The sequence below is a fragment of the Miscanthus floridulus genome, chromosome 2 (assembly GCF_019320115.1).
Source record: "Miscanthus floridulus cultivar M001 chromosome 2, ASM1932011v1, whole genome shotgun sequence".
Classification (NCBI taxonomy): domain Eukaryota; kingdom Viridiplantae; phylum Streptophyta; class Magnoliopsida; order Poales; family Poaceae; genus Miscanthus; species Miscanthus floridulus.
Genome location: NC_089581.1, coordinates 42,312,365 through 42,331,530, shown reverse-complemented (window position 1 = coordinate 42,331,530; position 19,166 = coordinate 42,312,365). Strand labels below are relative to the sequence as shown.

The 19,166-nt window shown below is 45.7% G+C and overlaps 1 protein-coding gene across 1 annotated transcript; it reads right to left on the bottom strand.

The window, feature by feature from the left end:
* Nucleotides 1–10,743: 10,743 nt before the first annotated feature.
* On the bottom strand, nucleotides 10,744–12,516 carry LOC136536411 (actin-binding protein wsp1-like). Its single transcript, XM_066528717.1, has 2 exons — nucleotides 12,450–12,516; nucleotides 10,744–11,465 (listed from the first exon to the last, which is right to left on the bottom strand). The coding sequence occupies exons 1-2, from the start codon at nucleotides 12,514–12,516 to the stop codon at nucleotides 10,744–10,746; spliced, it is 789 nt and encodes a 262-aa protein (XP_066384814.1).
* Between the last annotated feature and the right edge of the window lie 6,650 nt (nucleotides 12,517–19,166).

Below are 19,166 nucleotides of genomic sequence, written 5' to 3'. Positions count from 1 at the left end.
ATTTTAGATTTCAAATAATAAAGAATAAATGGAAATCAAATCACTTAAACGTTACTGGGCCAGCCCGTGGAAACGAACTGGCCCACGGCCACAACCGGCCTGCGCGGCCTGAGCGAAAAGGGAGCGCGGCGGCCTGGCAGGGCCTCGGCCCACGGCCGCTTTCGGCCTGGCCGGCCTGGCAAGCGGAGGCAGAGTGCCTCGCTGGTGTGCGCGCTGGCGCGGCAGCGCGGCTCGGCCAGCGGCCGGCGGCCATCTCCGGCCATGGCAGGGCGAGCCGGCGAGCGCACGGGATGTGCGAGGAGAAGGCGAGCGCGGTAGGGTAGCTAGGCGAGGCTGGAGAGGAGAAGGAAGACGGTTTCCATGGCGGCCGAGCACGGCGGCGCCATGGCCGTCGGTGGCGAGACGCGGGGGGGCTCGACCTGTGCTCGGAAGGCGGCGCAAGCTCGAGCGCAGCTTGAAGGAGGGCAAGGCGGAGTTGCGGGCGCGAGGAATCGAGGAATGGCGCGGTGGTGCGGGAGTTCGACGCCGGCGGAGCTGCGGGCGCGGCGAGCGGCAGAGCTCGAGCTCTCGGCTCTGGAGGGGAGGAGAGGAAGCGCGAGCGCGAGTGAGCGAGCGCACAGGCACCAGCAGGTGAAGGCGGGCACGTGGGTGCGGCGTCAGGCTACGGCTGCCGCGCGGCGGGCGACGCCGGCACATGGTCACCACGCGGCGGAATGTCTCTGCCGCGGTCGGCGCGTGGGCGCGCGGTGAGCAGGGGAACGGCGCGGGGCTGGGCTGGGCCGAGGCGAGGTGGGCTGGCGCGGGAGGCGCGCTGCTGCGGGTGGCTTGCTGGCGCGCTGGGCCAGCTTCGGTAGGCGGGCCAGAAACGAGGCGGCGGCCCGATAAGGAGGGAAAAACCTTTTTCAAATAAAATTTTCAAGGAATTTTTAAATACCATCTTTCAAATATTATTTTGAGCAAGAAAATGACCTCTTTTGAAAATGTACCAAAAATGAAAGTTGTTTAGAATTTAATTCTCTACAACTTTGATTTTATGACCAAAGCCAAATTCTTTCTAGATTTTGAATTGTAACATCAAAGTCCACGTTTAGCTCAAAACCCTAATTTTTGGAATTTATTTTTGAAGCCAAATTTTGAATTAATTTGAATACAAACATTGCTCCAAAAATTTAACTAAACATTGCTAGATGATTTACAATAGTAGCCAAACATGTTTTACTAATCTAGCAAGGAAAATTCAGGGCAAAACAATTCCTAAACAGGTGTATGCAACATTCAGGTTTCACGCATGTTTCAGATGTTTCAAAGCAATGTTTCAATTGATATTCACATGATTAAGCATGTATGATTCGGATGCTTGATGATGCATGATATGCGTGATTTGCAGTGCCTAAATGTAGGCATAACACCGGGGTGTTACAGCCCTCCCCCCTTATAAAAATCTTGTCCTGAGATTTGGGTTACGAACCATTTGTTGTAAAATTCTTCATAAGCTTTTTGTAGATACTCTCCTGTTTCCCAAGTTGCATCTCCCTCATTATGATGATCCCACTGTATCTTGTATGTTTTCACCATACTATTCTGAGTAGCATGTTCTTTAGTGTCTAACACTCGGACTGGTTGCTCACGATACACCAAATCTGATTTGAGTTGGATACCTCGAGGTTCTATTCTTTCCTCCGGAACACGCAAACATTTCTTGAGATGTGATACATGGAAAACTGGGAAAACGGTACTCATTGTTTCAGGTAACTCTAACTTGTAGGCTACCGGACCTCTTTGTTCCAAGATCTTGTATGGTCCTACGAATCTCACGGCAAGCTTCCTTTGGATTCCAAACCTTTTCTTCTTCATTGGCGTGACTTTTAGATAAACATAGTCACCAACTTCAAACGCAAGGGGTCTCCTCCTTTTGTCTGCATAGCTTTTCTGACGTGATTGGGCAGCTTTCATATTCTGCTGAATAGTATGAACTTTCTTCTCGGCTTCTTCTACAAAGTCAATGCCATAATACCTTCTATCTCCAGGTTCAACCCAATTCAATGGTGTTCTACATTTTCTGCCATATAAAGCTTCGAATGGGGCCATCTTGATGCTTTCTTGATAACTATTATTATAAGAAAACTCAGCTAACGGTAACCATGACTCCCATGATCCCTTAGAAGACAATACACAGGCTCTTAACATATCTTCCAAAACAGCATTCACTCATTCAGTCTGACCATCTGTCTGAGGATGATAAGCGGTACTGCGAATCAAACTAGTTCCTAAACCTTTGTGTAAATGTTCCCAAAAATGAGCCGTGAACTGTGAGCCTCTATCAGATACTATGGTCTTTGGTATACCATGCAACCTCACAATTTCTGCGATATACTTCTCGGCATATTGAGGTGGTCGATAATCTGTTTTGACCAGCAAGAAATGAGCGGTCTTGGTAAGACGATCCACAATTACCCAAATCGAATCATGTCCTTTTTGAGTAGTGGGCAAACCCGTGATAAAATCCATACTGATATCGTCCCACTTCCAACTAGGGACTGATAAGGGTTGCAACATACCGGCAGGTTTCATGTGAATGGCTTTCACTCGACAACATGTGTCACATCTGGCAACATATGCTGTAATTTCTTTCTTCATTTTGGTCCACCAATAGCGAGATCTTAGTTCTTGATACATCTTACTACTTCTGGGATAGATAGATAGCTTAGAAAGGTGAGCTTCATCCATGAGTTTACTTCTAAGCTCTCGATCCTTGGGAACCACAAGACGGTTGTCAAACCACAACACGCCCTGTTCATCCACTTTAAAGTGTTGAGATGGCTTTTCTTTTATTTTCTCTTTGATGTGGAATATCCCCTTGTCAGTTTTCTGACCTTCTATTATCTTACTCTCCAAAGAGCAACTAATCTGAATACTATGTAACACAGCAGGATGCATTAGATCGAACCCATCTTCAAGTAATGGCTGCACATTCAAGTAATGTGACTTTCTGCTCAAAGCATCTACCACTACATTGGCTTTACCAGGATGATATTGCACATTCAAGTTGTAATCCTTGATCAATTCCAACCATCTACGCTATCTCATGTTTAGCTCTGGTTGGGTAAAGATATACTTAAGACTCTTGTGATCCGTGAAAATATTGCACACATTACCAAGTAGGTAATGTCTCCAAATTTTTAGGGCGTGCACAACTGCAGCAAGTTCAAGATCATGTGTTGGATAGTTGACCTCGTGCTTTCTTAATTGTCGTGATGCATAAGCAATGACTCTCCTTTCTTGCATAAGTACACAGCCTAATCTAGTTTTCGATGCGTCGCAAAACACATCAAATGGTTTCTCGATATCTGGTTGTGCTAGAACCGGAGCAGTGGTCAACAGTTTCCGCAAAGTGTGGAAAGCTACTTCACACTCCTCTATCCACACAAACTTGTGATCCTTCTGTAGGAGACTCGTCATCGGTTTGGCAATTTTTGAGAAATTTGGTATAAAGCGACGGTAATAACCCGCTAGTCCTAAGAAACTTCTAATCTCAGGAACTGTGGTTGGTGCTTTCCAATTCATAACTTCTTGCACCTTACTTGGATCGACTGAAACTCCATTCTCTGACAGAATGTGACCAAGGAAAGGAACTTCCTTCAACCAGAATTCGCATTTGCTAAACTTCGCATACAGTTGATGATCTCTAAGTCTGGTCAAGACAGTTCTCAGATGCTCTTCATGATCTTTCTCATTCTCGGAGTACACCAGAATGTCATCGATGAACACTACCACAAATTTATCCAATTCTAGCATGAAAACTGTATTCATCAAAAACATAAAGTATGCAGGAGCATTTGTCAAGCCAAAAGACATGACAAGATACTCATACAACCCGTATCTGGTGGAAAATGCAGTTTTTGGTATATCCTGTGGCCTAATCTTAATCTGATGATAACCGGATCTCAAATCTATTTTTGAGAACACCTTGGCCTTGGATAATTGGTCAAACAGAACATCAATATGCGGCAAGGGATATTTATTCTTGCTGGTCAAAGCGTTGAGTGGCCTATAATCTACGCACATTCTCAACGTGCCCTCTTTCTTCTTTTTCACAAACAAAGTGGGACATCCCCATTTAGACTTGCTTGGCCGAATAAACCCCTTTTTCGACAAATCTTCTAATTGCTTCTTTAGCTCAGCTAGTTCATCTGGAGGCATCCGATAGGGTCTCCTTGAAATCGGAGCTGTTCCGGGGACTAGCTCAATTCCAAACTCAATCTCCCTATCTGGCGAAAGACCAGGTAGCTCATCCGGGAATACATCCGGGAATTCACACACTACCGGAATCTGATGAATAGGAATGACTGCCGTAGCACATGTAACACTTATAAGGTCTGTTCTCTGGGGCAATGGCACTTGGAAAGTACCCTCACCTAGTGGATCCTTAAGGGTAAGTACTCGACCTCCAGTATCTATGACTGCTCCCCAATCCTTCATCCAATTCATCCCTATAATGACATCCAAGACTAACCCAGGCATAACTATCAAGTTCACTCGGAACTTCCGGCTACCTAATTCAAGGGTTACCCCTCGAACCATCCGGTTGGTCAAAACATCAGCCCCTGCTGAACTTATATGGTACCCATAACCCAATTCCGTGCATAGTTGTCCATGTTTCTGTGCAAATGCTTGACTCATAAAAGAATGCGATGATCCAGAATCAAATAGAACAACTGCAGGGTTTTCATTGACAGTAAACTTACCAGCAGTGACGGGCTCTCCCTCTAGAATTTCATCCACTGTTGTACTATGCACTCTAGCATTATAAGTCTGCTGCTTCTTCTTGGGTGGGTACGGACAAAACTTCGAGAAATGACCGGGTTGATCACAGTTATAGCAGGGTCCTCTCACTGTCCCGACAGATCCCACAGCTCCCTTGGAATTGCCTTGTACCGCAGTTGCGGCTGCTTTGTTGGGCTGTACTGCCATCTTGTACGGCTTTTAAGGACCACGGAAATTCTGACTTCTTGGCTGAGGTGGCCGGAATCTAGCGCCAGGTGCCGATGGGCGATATGGAGGACGACCTCCCATAGGTGCTCTAGCTTGAGACGGCCCACCTTCAAAGGCTCTCTTGCGTGTCTTGGCTGCGGTACTGGCGTTGTTATTCTTCTCCTGCTTCAGACAGTCGCTGATGAAGTCATTGAATCTGACGCGGTTGTTGGTACCAACATGCTTCATCATTTTTGGATTGAGACCCCTCTTAAAACTGGCTATCCTTTTAGCATCTGTGTCAACCATGTCGGGAGCATAGCGACACAAGTTGTTGAAGGCATGCAGGTATTGCGTCATGGTCTTGGTGCCCTGGTTCAATGCCAGAAACTCTCCCAACTTCATTTCGGTCAGCCCTGGTGGAATATAGACTCCACGGAAGGCCTCAGCAAACTCTCTCCAAGAAATTTGAGCATTTGGAGGGAAGGTGGTGCGATGGTGCTTCCACCACATTCCCGCCGGTCCCTGCAATTGAAGTGCAGCATACTCCGTTTTCAGAACCTCAGTCATCCTCAACACACGGAATTTATCTTCCATCGTGTTGATCCATTCCTCAGCATCGAGTGGCTCTGTTGCTTCCTTGAATACGGGTGGCCTGGTGTCCATGAAATCTTTGAAGCTGCTATATTGGTTTACTCCCATGCCACCGCCTTGATTGTTACCACATTGAACGTTGTTGGCGATGGTGCGCAGAAAATCCTCCATGTTCTTCTGGGATTGTTCCGTGTTGCGCTGACTCCCGAGCAGCTGTGCGAGAAACATCTCGGGGGTAAACGGGGGAGGAGGTGGCAAATGTGGTTCATGGGGAGGTTCATTGTTGTTGCCGTGGTTTCCACCACCACCACCAGTCCCCGCACCGTTAGCACCGGGCTCAGCGGCTTCATACGTGGTTCAGCGAGTGTTTGTCATCTGCATATTTCAGCAACAAGTAACGATTGAGTGAAGCTGTAATAATTGCGAGTGAAGGAAAAATTATGCCGTACTGAATTTACTGGAGAGAATAAATTCATACAATAAAACAGAGGCACAACAATCGCATCCCAATTAAAACAACAGCACTTAATCAAATTACTTCAACGGCAAACATCACGTCCATACAATCACATTGCCAGCATACATACACTGGACTTTTTATGCGTTCAGATATCGCATTTGAAAATCAAGTTCCAACCACATGCCAAGTCTCATACGTTCGAAGCAACATACGATAGATTACATGCCAACAAAAGAAAGGTCATCGCGACAAGACCTAGATACTAGCGCAAAGCAACTAGCCTACTCCTCGGGGCCATCGTCGGGATCGGAGACGTCACCATCGCCTCTAGGTGAAACTGCAGGCTCGTCCTGGTTGTTGTTGTCGATGTTCATGCCAGCGGCGTTTGGTGGAGCATATGGGCCAACCCCATTGTAGAGCGCGTGAAACTCCTCATGCAGGTTGCCGTTGTATTCCTCTAGCTCATCGACTCTCTATAGCAGAAGGTTTCTTGCATTCCAGGCTTCATTCCTCTCCTGAACCAACTGTCCAATCATGCGGTCGGCATTGTTGTTGGCTTGAGTCAACGTATGCACTCGCTGCATAGCTCTATCACCTCTCTCAACCGCCTGATCTCGCTGTAAGTTCATATCAGCCAACTGCTCCTGCAAGCTAGCTATAGCACATGCTTGTCTCTTCTTCTGCTTTTTCCCTTTTTGCTTATCTTCACTACGTAAGCCAGTCAAAGTCCAGTAGGTACTCTCAAGACCCTCATACGCCCTGATGGCAGCGAACATAGCACTCATTGCCTGGTTGTCGCTAGCCTGTCCCTCAGCTGGACCTCTGACCAATGCACTTCCCTGAGGCTGAACCCAAATGGCATCGCGAGGATCATCCCTAGGAAAAGTACCAGCTAGAGCTGCTGCAAGCTCACTGGGAAATCTGCTCATAATGTCCCTGATAACACGGAAGGCTGCTCCCTCTGCACCCTCAGCTGGAGTGCGACCCTCAAACTCCAAATGCCAACCATCCCAATCTGGAGCATCACCGAGAGCAGGAACCGTGATCTCCACCACTGCAAGTCCATCATCTGCTAACTGGTTCTCATTCCAAGAGTACACCGGCTCTTGACCCTCTGGGTATCCCACATCATGGAGCACTCTCCAAAGCAAAGTCGGCATGCCAAACTCGCTCAAGAAGGTGTCCGTGGTGCGGTGCTCCCTTAGGGCCAACGGACGTCGAGGTGCTCTTCCTCCGGTGGACTTACGGGCAGTCTGCTTCGTGCGGGCCATCTGTAGCAAAAGTTCTTTTATTACTTCGGGGAAACATATTTTTGGTGATACATCTTTTATCAAAATGAGACAATCAATTTATAAGGGGAGGAATGCATGAGATGAAGGAAATGCACAAGTAACATGATGTATGTACGTGCCGTACGTTCTCACAAACTTAGGAAATAAATAATTTCTAACGACGAATTTGGTGGCATACAACGATCTCTCAATACGTAGCTAATACGTTCTACACGATAGCGTTGTTATATACCTACAGAAGATTCATTTCAGCCCAATTCCCAATGAATGCATAAAAGCAGTAAAGTTTTATCTACACGCTCTACACGAATCCCCAGATATGTGTACAACGGTAGTAACTACCCGAACCATCATCCTATTGACAGCATCGCCTCAATAGACGGAAGACCCATACATGAGATACCTTTGTAAAACATGCGTAGAACATGTAATTACTCCAGCATCATATAAGCATTCACCCTAGATCGGCGGTGTATCCGATCATGCTCTCACAACTCACACTTACCGAGGCGTAGAGGCAAATGATCCATTCATTACCACTCAAACAAGTGGCACTCATACAATAGCACGCCGTATGAGCGACGAAGAGAAATATGATGCAAGAACCCCAGTCAGTACTTAATTAAGCCACCTAAAGTCCTTAACTGGGCATAAAGGATATGATCACTGGCACACTTTATAGTTTTAAAATCACATTTTCCAAATGCCTTTTTGTTTTAAATACACTTGTGAACAGTAACACGCTAAACCATGCTCTGATGCCAGCTGTAATAGAACCGACCAATTATATGAAATTAAGTAAGAAAATCATCCGCCAGAGCCGACGATTTAGCAAACTTAAGCCCGTATAACCCGGTAGTCCATGAAATCACGAAGGATTTCAAACCAACTTCCATTCCAGCCAAGATCGTAATAAGTTTAGCGGTCACCATCACATATTACATAAAAGTTCACAACCTCAGATACATCAGAGTTTCAACATAGTTATTACAAACCAGTTTGAATAAAAGTAGCGGAAGTCATTTGTTCAAACCACACACACACTCACGCGGAGTTTAAATATAGTGCCGGCGAATGATCATCTCCAGCAAAAGCATCAGATGAGATGTAAGGAATGACCATGCCCATGGTCCTAAGCATCACCCATCGCAGGATACAGGTAGTTGATACAGTAGCCGTAATACATCTGCCCATCTGCAACAAGTGGGAATAAAACCCTGAGTACGAGAAGGTACTCAGCTAGACTTACCCGACATAACCGAAAATAAATGACACCAAGGATTATGAAGGGCTTTATAGTAGGGTAGCTGACTCATTTGCAGAAAGAAGCATTTTTAGCATTTCGAGAACCTTTCTAAAAGCATTATTGCCAAGTTAATTATTATGAACCTGTCGACTAGATTTGCACCTATACTAGAGTAAACATGTGATTAAGCAGATAATGATAACGAATGATCATTAAACAACTTCCATACTGTCATATTCACTATAACTGTCCAAGTGTTCCATAACATTTACTACGATGAAGTAACTCAAGTCAAGTGCTCACTATCCAGGAGCGATGGCGATTCGAATCGATTCCTAACCAGCTGGTGATTTATTCCTTACACAAACCTCACTCCCCTGCTAAAGTGAGATATTGATCACCGAGTCAACTTTCCAGGAATCTCGAGTTTGCCAGGAACCACATGTATCTGGGGGCCGACCGACTGCACTTTGGTCTTATCATCCCGCCCCCGTGTCCTACCACACCTGCTCCGGCACAGTGCGCTGTGGGCAATCTACTCGGCCCAAAAAATCTCCCAGCTTCGCGGTCGGAAGGTACTTTATCTGGCCAGCTAAATGTAAGGCATGCGTTCAACATGACTCGAGGCCCAACAACGGTCGGTCCTTAATCGACACAGACGGAAACACTACAGTCCAAAACTCTGCAAGTCTCCGTCCGGTCTCAACTTCATTTAACACTTAGTTATACCATGACTTCATAGTCATCCAAGCAGATCCAGGTAATCACCTATAGCTCGCAGGTGATAGGAAATCACCTGACTTCTACCGGTCTAAGCCAGCTAAGCATTGACTCGACTGCGGATACCAGGGTAACAAGGATATAGTATAACAAAGGTAAGCAAGGTATAATGCAGCAACGGTTGCAAACAACTCCTGAACGTAATGCATCAATTGAAAGTAAAGTATTTAATTAAATAATTGCAAACCGGGAGAAAAATGCTCCGGGGCTTGCCTCTCTCGAAGGAGCTCGGGCGGTAATCGGGGCACTCCGGAAGTTCCTCAACGTCCTCCTCGTCGGCTTCTGGCACTTCCTGCTGCTGCACCTCGAGCTGCTCCTCGGGCTCCTCGGGTATGACGACTGGGTTCTCGGTTTGCGATCCTGTATGATGCATGCGCGTAAGTGTTTATGCAAACGATGCATCGAAGGAGATGAATACAATGGATATGTTTAAATGCAAGGTAGTCAACATCATCCAAGAAACTATACTACAAGCACATGTCATCTACTGCATTCTCTTCTACTACTAATATGTTAAGTCAACATATCTTATGAAATGCCTCAAAGATACACCAAAGATATTATTATTAACTAATCTTGTATTAAAGATGATTATTCTATTTCCTTTTAAATTAGGGCTACAACAGCAATCTATATTTCTGGTGCTTATAAAAATCTGAGAAAATTACAGTAGCATGGTACTACTCTAAGTAGCCTACCATCAGATTTTCATGATATTTGAATGAGTAGATTAGCCTACACAAAAATCACAAACTATGGCATGATTTTGTACATAAAAATACTTTGAACTGTGAAAAGTGTCAAACAACAGAATTAATATTTTTCCTAGGTTCTTCATAGCATATAATGATTGTACAAAAATTATCACATGCATGTTTTATACAAAGTTTGCTCTCTAGCAAAAATAACAAAAATCAGCCATTAAAGGCACTTGAACGACACCTCAAAATTTTCCCACAGCACATGCATGAAACATATTTTTCCTAGGAAGTACATGACATAAGAAGATTAACAAACTTGAAATCATATTTTTCTGCAGACTATAGATTTTTCTACATATTTTTCAAGTTATCAGCAATATCCATGATTAAATAAAATCCTACAGAAAAGTATCCCAAAAATGACATGCAATAATTTTCCCAAGTAGATCTGGTGATAAGGAACCTAGCAAAATCTGTTTCAACAAATTTGGAGCAAGTTTGATCATCCAAACATTTTTCAAACCATTTTAGATTTCAAATAATAAAGAATAAATGGAAATCAAATCACTTAAACGTTACTGGGCCAGCCCGTGGAAACGAACTGGCCCACGGCCACAACCGGCCTGCGCGGCCTGAGCGAAAAGGGAGCGCGGCGGCCTGGCAGGGCCTCGGCCCACGGCCGCTTTCGGCCTGGCCGGCCTAGCAGGCGGAGGCAGAGTGCCTCGCCGGTGTGCGCGCTGGCGCGGCAGCGCGGCTCGGCCAGCGGCCGGCGGCCATCTCCGGCCACGGCAGGGCGAACCGGTGAGCGCACGGGATGTGCGAGGAGAAGGCGAGCACGGTAGGGTAGCTAGGCGAGGCTGGAGAGGAGAAGGAAGACGGTTTCCATGGCGGCCGAGCACGGCGGCGCCATGGCCGTCGGTGGCGAGACGCGGGGGGGCTCGACCTGTGCTCGGAAGGCGGCGCAAGCTCGAGCGCAGCTTGAAGGAGGGCGAGGCGGAGTTGCGGGCGCGAGGAATCGAGGAATGGCGTGGTGGTGCGGGAGTTCGACGCCGGTGGAGCTGCGGGCGCGGCGAGCGGCAGAGCTCGAGCTCTCGGCTCTGGAGGGGAGGAGAGGAAGCGCGAGCGCGAGTGAGCGAGCGCACGGGCACCAGCAGGTGAAGGCAGGCGCGTGGGCGCGGTGTCAGGCCGCGGCTGCCGCGCGGCGGGCGACGCCGGCACATGGTCGCCACGCGGCGGAATGTCTCTGCCGCGGTCGGCGCGTGGGCGCGCGGCGAGCAGGGGAACGGCGCGGGGCTGGGCTGGGCCGAGGCGAGGTGGGCTGGCACGGGAGGCGCGCTGCTGCGGGCGGCTTGCTGGCGCGCTGGGCCGGCTTCGGCAGGTGGGCCAGAAACGAGGCGGCGGCCCGATAAGGAGGGAAAAACCTTTTTCAAATAAAATTTTCAAGGAATTTTTAAATACCATCTTTCAAATATTATTTTGAGCAAGAAAATGACCTCTTTTGAAAATGTACCAAAAATGAAAGTTGTTTAGAATTTAATTCTCTACAACTTTGATTTTATGACCAAAGCCAAATTCTTTCTAGATTTTGAATTGTAACATCAAAGTCCACGTTTAGCTTAAAACCCTAATTTTTGGAATTTATTTTTGAAGCCAAATTTTGAATTAATTTGAATACAAACATTGCTCCAAAAATTTAACTAAACATTGCTAGATGATTTACAATAGTAGCCAAACATGTTTTACTAATCTAGCAAGGAAAATTCAGGGCAAAACAATTCCTAAACAGGTGTATGCAACATTCAGGTTTCACGCATGTTTCAGATGTTTCAAAGCAATGTTTCAATTGATATTCACATGATTAAGCATGTATGATTCGGATGCTTGATGATGCATGATATGCGTGATTTGCAGTGCCTAAATGTAGGCATAACACCGGGGTGTTACAGTCGACGGCTCAGGGGCCGTTTGCATGATCATGGCGAGTGTCACGACATTCTAGCTGGCTCAAGGGAAGACTGGTGTTTCCCTCTGACCTTGTTGGATTTGATCGTACACATAGCGTGCCCGTGTCTGTGCGCCCTTAGCATCGATGTGTTATGGGTTGGAGCATCCGTCGTCGTAGCGTGTGCTAGCCTAATCGGCTTCCCACACCCTGGCTCGTTCCAAGCGCTCCTGGTCATACTCGACCTATTCCCTAGGGGTGCAGGGAATTGGATAGGCATCATCCTCTATGTCCTCTGTCGACGCTACCCCATCCTCCAAAGGGTGTAACATGTTGCACTCCCTCAGCGAAGGGCAGCTCCCCTCGGAATCAGACTAAGAGTCCGTGCTCTCAGGGGTCGCTAGCAAGAGGTCATAGAGGGACTTTGGGTCCCACTCCATCATCCCAATGAGCCTAGGGGAACCTGGCATCGTTGTTTGGCCATTGTGCCTGGCCAGCTCTTGCTCAAAGAGCGCGATCGTGTCCCTCATTTCGGAGGGCAGTGGAGTGCTGGGGTTCTCAAATTCAGCCTCTAGTGGCAGGGGCCCGCCTCCGAAGAGTTAGGCAAAAGCATTGGCCAGCATGTAGAACATGCGCCATCTCAACTCTGGCTCGGGGTTTGCCCCGAGATAGGCGTCGACTCGGCACGCTAGCGCATTAGAGTCGACGATTACGGGACTAGCTCGGGCCGGTCTGTGATCTAACACCGAGATGTGTAGCAAAGCCGCATTCTCTTTGCTCGGTCGCAGCCGACCCAAGCGGTCAGCCATGGAGTCCAAGTCTCCGAAGCGCAAGGCTTGTCTGGGGAGAAGACCATCTACGGGAGCTGGCCTGTTGATGTCAGCGAACTCAAGGCTTCTGAAGCGGATACGGCCACCGGGGGCCATGCCAAGAGCGAATTCGACGTAAGTGTAGGGAGCCATCGCTTCCTTCTCAATGATCCAGGGTGCATGACTGTCCCCTACCTAGCGTGCCAACTATCGGTGTTTTATAAATCGGACTAGTCAACTTATACAATTGTCGCGCTGCTCTAGGAAGACGATGGTAGCATCCAATAGACATGAGGATTTATATTGGTTCAGGCCAGAGCCCTACGTCCCGTCTCAAAGATAATCGAGTGTGTGTTCCTCGCTTGAATGCTCTCAAGTTCTTACAGTGGGAGGTGCAAGAATGGTGGAAGGTCCTATGCTAGGCGAAGGGCTGCCCGAAGAGAAGCTCTAGAAGCCCTACTACAATGGTGAATGAATGGAATGGTTGAGAATGTGAATGAATGAAGAGGATGCCCTAGCTGCCTTATATAGATTTTAGGGTCAGGACGCATACAAAGAAGAAGGTTCCCCGACCGAAGGGCCGTGAGCCTGAGGGAGGTCCTAGCTAACTTGGCTTGCAAGCTACACTATCTTGTGGAGGCGTGGAGCACGTCCGAGCGTGGCTGTCGTCATCGCCTTGTAGCCATGCTATGATAGGGTGTGATGTAGTGTTACTGTGCCAGGTGTGGCAGCACTGTGGGCATGGTGATGGTTCATCGGTCATCCTGTGTGACATGGTCTCCGTTGTGGTCTTCGTCATCATCATCTTGCCTCCTGGGTGTCGTACGGGAGTTGGTGGCCGCCCCGGGTCGCCGATGACCGTCTTGTATTGAGGAGCTGAGGACCATGACCCCAGTTGTTGAGGTCGGGGCTTGCTGCCAATCTGGATGGCTTCGATGTTATGGCCTTTGTCGCGGGTCCCATTCCATAGTGGATGGGACCGTATATCCGTATCACTGGGCCATGTCTAGTCGGTGGTCTTCGTACCCGTTGCCACCGCTTTGAGGCGATGTTGTCTTGTCCGTGCGGCGTGGCACAGGGTTGGTGTCCGACCGGGCTAAGGTGACTGTTGTCCCTTCAGTGCTTGCATGATCAGTGCGGCGTGCTCGCTTTTGTCAGAGCTAGAGCGCTTGGCCGGACACGACCTCTCTCCATCTCTTCCGATGGTCATAATGAGGAGAGGTCGTGTGCTTTTGCGAACGCCACGTGGCTAGGGCTGGAGGAAGAGGTCGTGGCTGACCTGGGGCTGGAGGAAGAGGTCGTGGCCGACCTGACCCTTGCGTACAGCCTAGCTTGCTTGGCTTGACTGGGCCTCAGTCATTCGGGCCTTCGCCACCTAGCGCATTGCAGGCCTTGTGGCCTGCTAACTAATCGGTGTCTTGAGACACCCTAGAATTATAACCCCGACAGTTTCTCTAAATAGAATGAAAATAGCTCAAAACATGAAGCAAATCAGAATTAAATGGAAGTAGAACCTCGCATAAAAGAAACGCACGACTTACCACTGCACCACTCATGCTACAATGTTATGCTTGGTTAAATGAAAGTAACAAAAAAATACTACAGGAAGGGATTGAACCCAACACCTTGCAAATGTGAAAAGCACAACTTTCCACGTTTTGGTTCCTCTAATCCTTTAGTTGATATATGCACGTAGATGTTCCTCACGTACGAAGGGAGTAGAGTTTAGTTACGCAGAAACAAAGTCATGATGATATCATAAACATCATTTTTTTAAACAATACATCGTATATTTTGATGCTCGGCCCACATGTCATTCGAACATGACCTTTTCATTATGAGTTTTCTGTAGATAAATAAATTGCTTAAATACAGAAAATTCAAGAACATGAACACAAGTTTTTCTCTTTTTAATCAAGAGCCAAAATTTGTAACGAGTCTTTATCCCATGCTAACACCAAATGAGATAATTCTTTTTTCTAAATTTTTCTAAATTCATGATCTACCAATCGGGAGCATTTGTTTAGATGCCAATTATTTTTTCTTAGTTCTATTGTATATGGCTTCTTTTCGTTATGTATATACAGAAAACACATTGTGAAGCAACATTTAAAAAATGTCTTTTATACTATAAGCTTTCCCTACATGAAATAGGATACATACATAATATTGTGTGGAATTTTCATAATTTTGGAAAATAATTTACTATCCATTGCTCATGAATAGTACATCTCTCACTTAGCAATATGAAACTATGTGAGGGATGTATCAATTTGTGAATAACGTATAGTTCCACTTTGTTAAAATGATTTAAAAAATTTTATGGCAAGCTTATACACCCATATTATGCCCCCATACCAAATCGATTTTCAGACCACTTTATGATATTCCAAATAGAAGTTCGAGTAATGTCTAACAAAACCCATCCATTTTTAGGATGTGAGCTCAAATTGAATGTCTTCTTACATATATTTTTTCTAACTTTTGGACATATTTGACGAGTTGTAAGTTATTTTCTAAAAGCGCTTACATAATCTAACTATCACAGAAGCCCGGATTTCTTGTAGTGTACTCCCCCAACTATGGATCTCACTCAGTGCAAACTACTGATAAGGAAAATAACCTAGACACTCAAAATGAAAACACTGGAGAGATGGACCGGTTTGGGCAGCCTCCCCTCTCATTTATAGAGCTATTATACAATCCCAAACTTGCCCTTAGATATTTAGACTTAACCACTTAACCCTAGGGACGAAATGATCCATCTTGAGATCGGTGCATCAGACGACCACGAGGTCTTCACGACATTGTGTCACCTTGACGCAAGCTTTGCGACGACACCACATCCCACCTCCCGTTCCCACCGGAACTCCAACCGGGTTTTGAGGCTCAAACCCAAAAACCGTTCGTCGGTGGGTTTAAGGCCCAAACCACCAAACCACCTGGAGATGTGTATCCACTATGCCTCCTCCATGATCTTGACACATGTCACCGTCATCCTCGACCACCCGATCACCAAGTTTTCCAACGCCTCCGCTTGACTTGGTCGTCGATGTCACCAAGTGTCAGCCACCCACGGTCAGTCTTCCGGTCACCTTGGTCCCTCGGTCCAAAGCGTCACGTCCGTCCTTCACCGCTCCAAGTCCATCGACACAGCACGTCTCTACTTGACCTTCTCCATGGCCGTCGGCCGTCTTTGTGGTCCACACCACATCCAAGACACATGTTGCACAACACACTCACGCGTCTCCAAACTCAACCAAAGCTTGATCATTATCTCCTAACAATCACTCATCACAACTCGACACACATGGGCACATCTCAGCCATGCATGTGTTTGCAGCTCCAATTGTCGTCCCAACCTATACGGTCCCTTTGACGTTGTTGTGGGGGTTTCGTCGCCGGGCTAGCTCCTATGCAAAGAAGGTGTGCGTGATGCAAGAGCCCAACCCCAGCGTCCACACCCTAAATGTCATCAACGGCAGGCCTACTATGGGGGGAAAACATCAAGGATCCAACAATAGCTGATGAGGTGGAAACTTGAGTTTTTGGGAATTGTTGGATTGGAGAAAGCGGTATTTTTCTTACTCCATCCGTCCGAAAAAGAATGGAACTATGGGATTCGTACCGGTCAAACTAGTTCAAGTTTAATTAAGTTTATAGTAAATAGTATTAATGTTTATGTCTCTAAATAAATTTATTATGAAAATATATCCTATAAAGAATTTAATGATACTTATTTTGTATCATGAATGTTAGTACTTTTTTATATAAATTTAGTCAAAGTTCAAACTGTTTGACTTCTCGAAAAACGAGAATTGCATTTTTTTTTGTGGACGAACGGTGTATATAAACTCTAATCCGTGACTGATCATGTGCTTGCGCGATCCTGTGACCTTGCGCCGCCTCTGTCAGCCAACACCATCCACCGACCTCCGTTGGAGTCTCCCCAGACCTTAAAACCATAGCAGCGCGTAGGCTTGTCCGGCAATGAGTGGCGGCAGCAATTTGACGGAGCAAGGCGGGGGAGGCTGGTTGGCAATGGGCTAGGTTGAGGTCGAGGTCGTGGTCGAGGTCGAGGTCGACGTACTAGGGTGGAAAGCAGGGGGTACGGTGAGGCGACACATCACCAGCAGTGGACGGGTCTCGCGCGTCCACATGACGGGTCACGCAATAACTCCTATTTTTTTTATCCATCGGTTTTTGGAAAGTGTCTAAAACCGTATTATTGGGAATATTTTTTTAGACACTCTTGAGATCTATATGTGCCAGCAGCCTACACGGCGGCAGGCTGGCAGCCGTCATGAGTATTTCAAACAATTTCTGAAATGCTTTACAGCTAGCGCTGCTCCTCTTCTAAGCAAATGACACGAATTGCACTTCAAGATTGGTTGAAGTCTTCCGTCAAAAAAGATTGGTTGAAGTCAGACGATAGATCAAGCTTAGGTCGATCCCAACTCATTTCGTTTACTATTGAACAATCATGTATAAGTTCTTGTCTCCTGTTAATTGACAAATACTAATTATTGTTACACGTTGCAAAAAGCTACACTACCAAATCCAAATAAATTGAGATCACATATGTTGTGGGAAGAAGGTCTACGGCGTACGGAGACTCACCAAACTATTTGGCCACATAGATAGCAGCTACCCCTCCAAGATCTTTCTTCATATCTCGAGTGATTTGAATAAATTATCTTGCCACTTCTTATAATAAACTGATTACTGTGCTTAGACAAGAGCTTGTTTGTTTTCCTCGCCCCAAAAAAAGAGCTTGCATGAACATCTACGACGAACCTTTTTTCATAAATTTGGATAACATATATCGCAATGATTGTTCATAATCTTAAAGATGGGCACTGGCTATCTATATATATCATCATTGAGCTTTCAACTGAAGTGTACTTGCAGGCGTTTTCTTTGTTTATCATTTTTTGTTTCAATTCTCAGTTTTCAGTGTCCACGTTTTCTCTAATAATTATGGCAAATGAAAATGGAAGATTGGTTGTCAACATTATCATAATAGCATTACCATTGATTTCACTAGGAATTGAAAAAAACACATATGCACAAACCCTACTCTCATATTCTAGTGACATAAGTAAAGACTCTGGTTTCTTCGTGCCATAATGCAATACCGTATTCGAGGACAATAACGTGCACTTATATTATAATAAACCACCACCATTTAGTATTACTTAGAAACCGCAGATCATTTATACAATGTTGTTAGTCCTTTCTATATCTAATCCAATTTTTAATTACCACTTCACCTTTAGTGTACTATAGTGCCACCCACATTGTGGTTGTGGCAAGATTACTTCCTCCTACCTTCTGTCACAAAAACCTGCTGTTTCAGACAAGATTTGATCAAACCTTAAAATTTTCAAACATCAATAACTTTTACATTATTTAGTTTGAAAACATTTGAGTTATATATCTGTTGATTTCTATTTAAAATACTTGCAAAACCTCTTGCAAAACATGTGAGTTACTTGACTATGCAATGTCAAATATGTCAAGTATTTGTGACCGGATGGAGTACTAGAATAGATGGTATGCTTCAGGGTTCTTCTTCTTCCAAGCGAACGACACGAATTGTGTAAGAAAAATTAAACTAATAGCAACAGAAAGCAAACGACGTAATCTCGAGCGATTACTGCTGGATTTGTTTAGTTAATCTATACTGATCCATCATGTTCTTGTCTCCCGTTAATTGTGAAATCTGGATTAGGAATCCACGTTGCAAAAGGTATCCCAAATCCAGATTAAATAGAATTGTGTACATGTCATTCAAGATTTACGGACATATATACGTCACCAGATAATGAAAGGAGAGTAATTAGCTAATTAACCATGCTGCACCAGGCCTAAGCTAGCTTCAAGGATCTTTTGATCATATCTTGAGAGACTTAAATATGCTATCTTGCAGTGACTAGGATGAGGATAACAACGACCTCCAGCAAATCAGACGATCGACCTGAATTTGGATAATCCATCAGTGATAGCAAAATCGTGCTTTATACCTACCTCGGATGATTATACATGGACATATACAATTATGTGTGCGCGGCTTCGATCTTTGTTCCCTTTTGCTTAAATTTGTTTTCATTTGTGGAACAAAGTGACCATTCAACGCGGCATCAGCTTTAGTTTTACACGTTTTGCTGCACACTCATATGTAATGTGCATTATTGGGGAATTAGTGGGCACATTGGATAATCCATCAGTGATAGGAAAACCGTGCTTTATACCTACCTCGGATGATTATACATGGACATATACAATTATGTGTGCGCGGCTTCGATCTTTGTTCCCTTTTGCTTAAATTTGTTTTCATTTGTGGAACAAAGTGACCATTCAACGCAGCA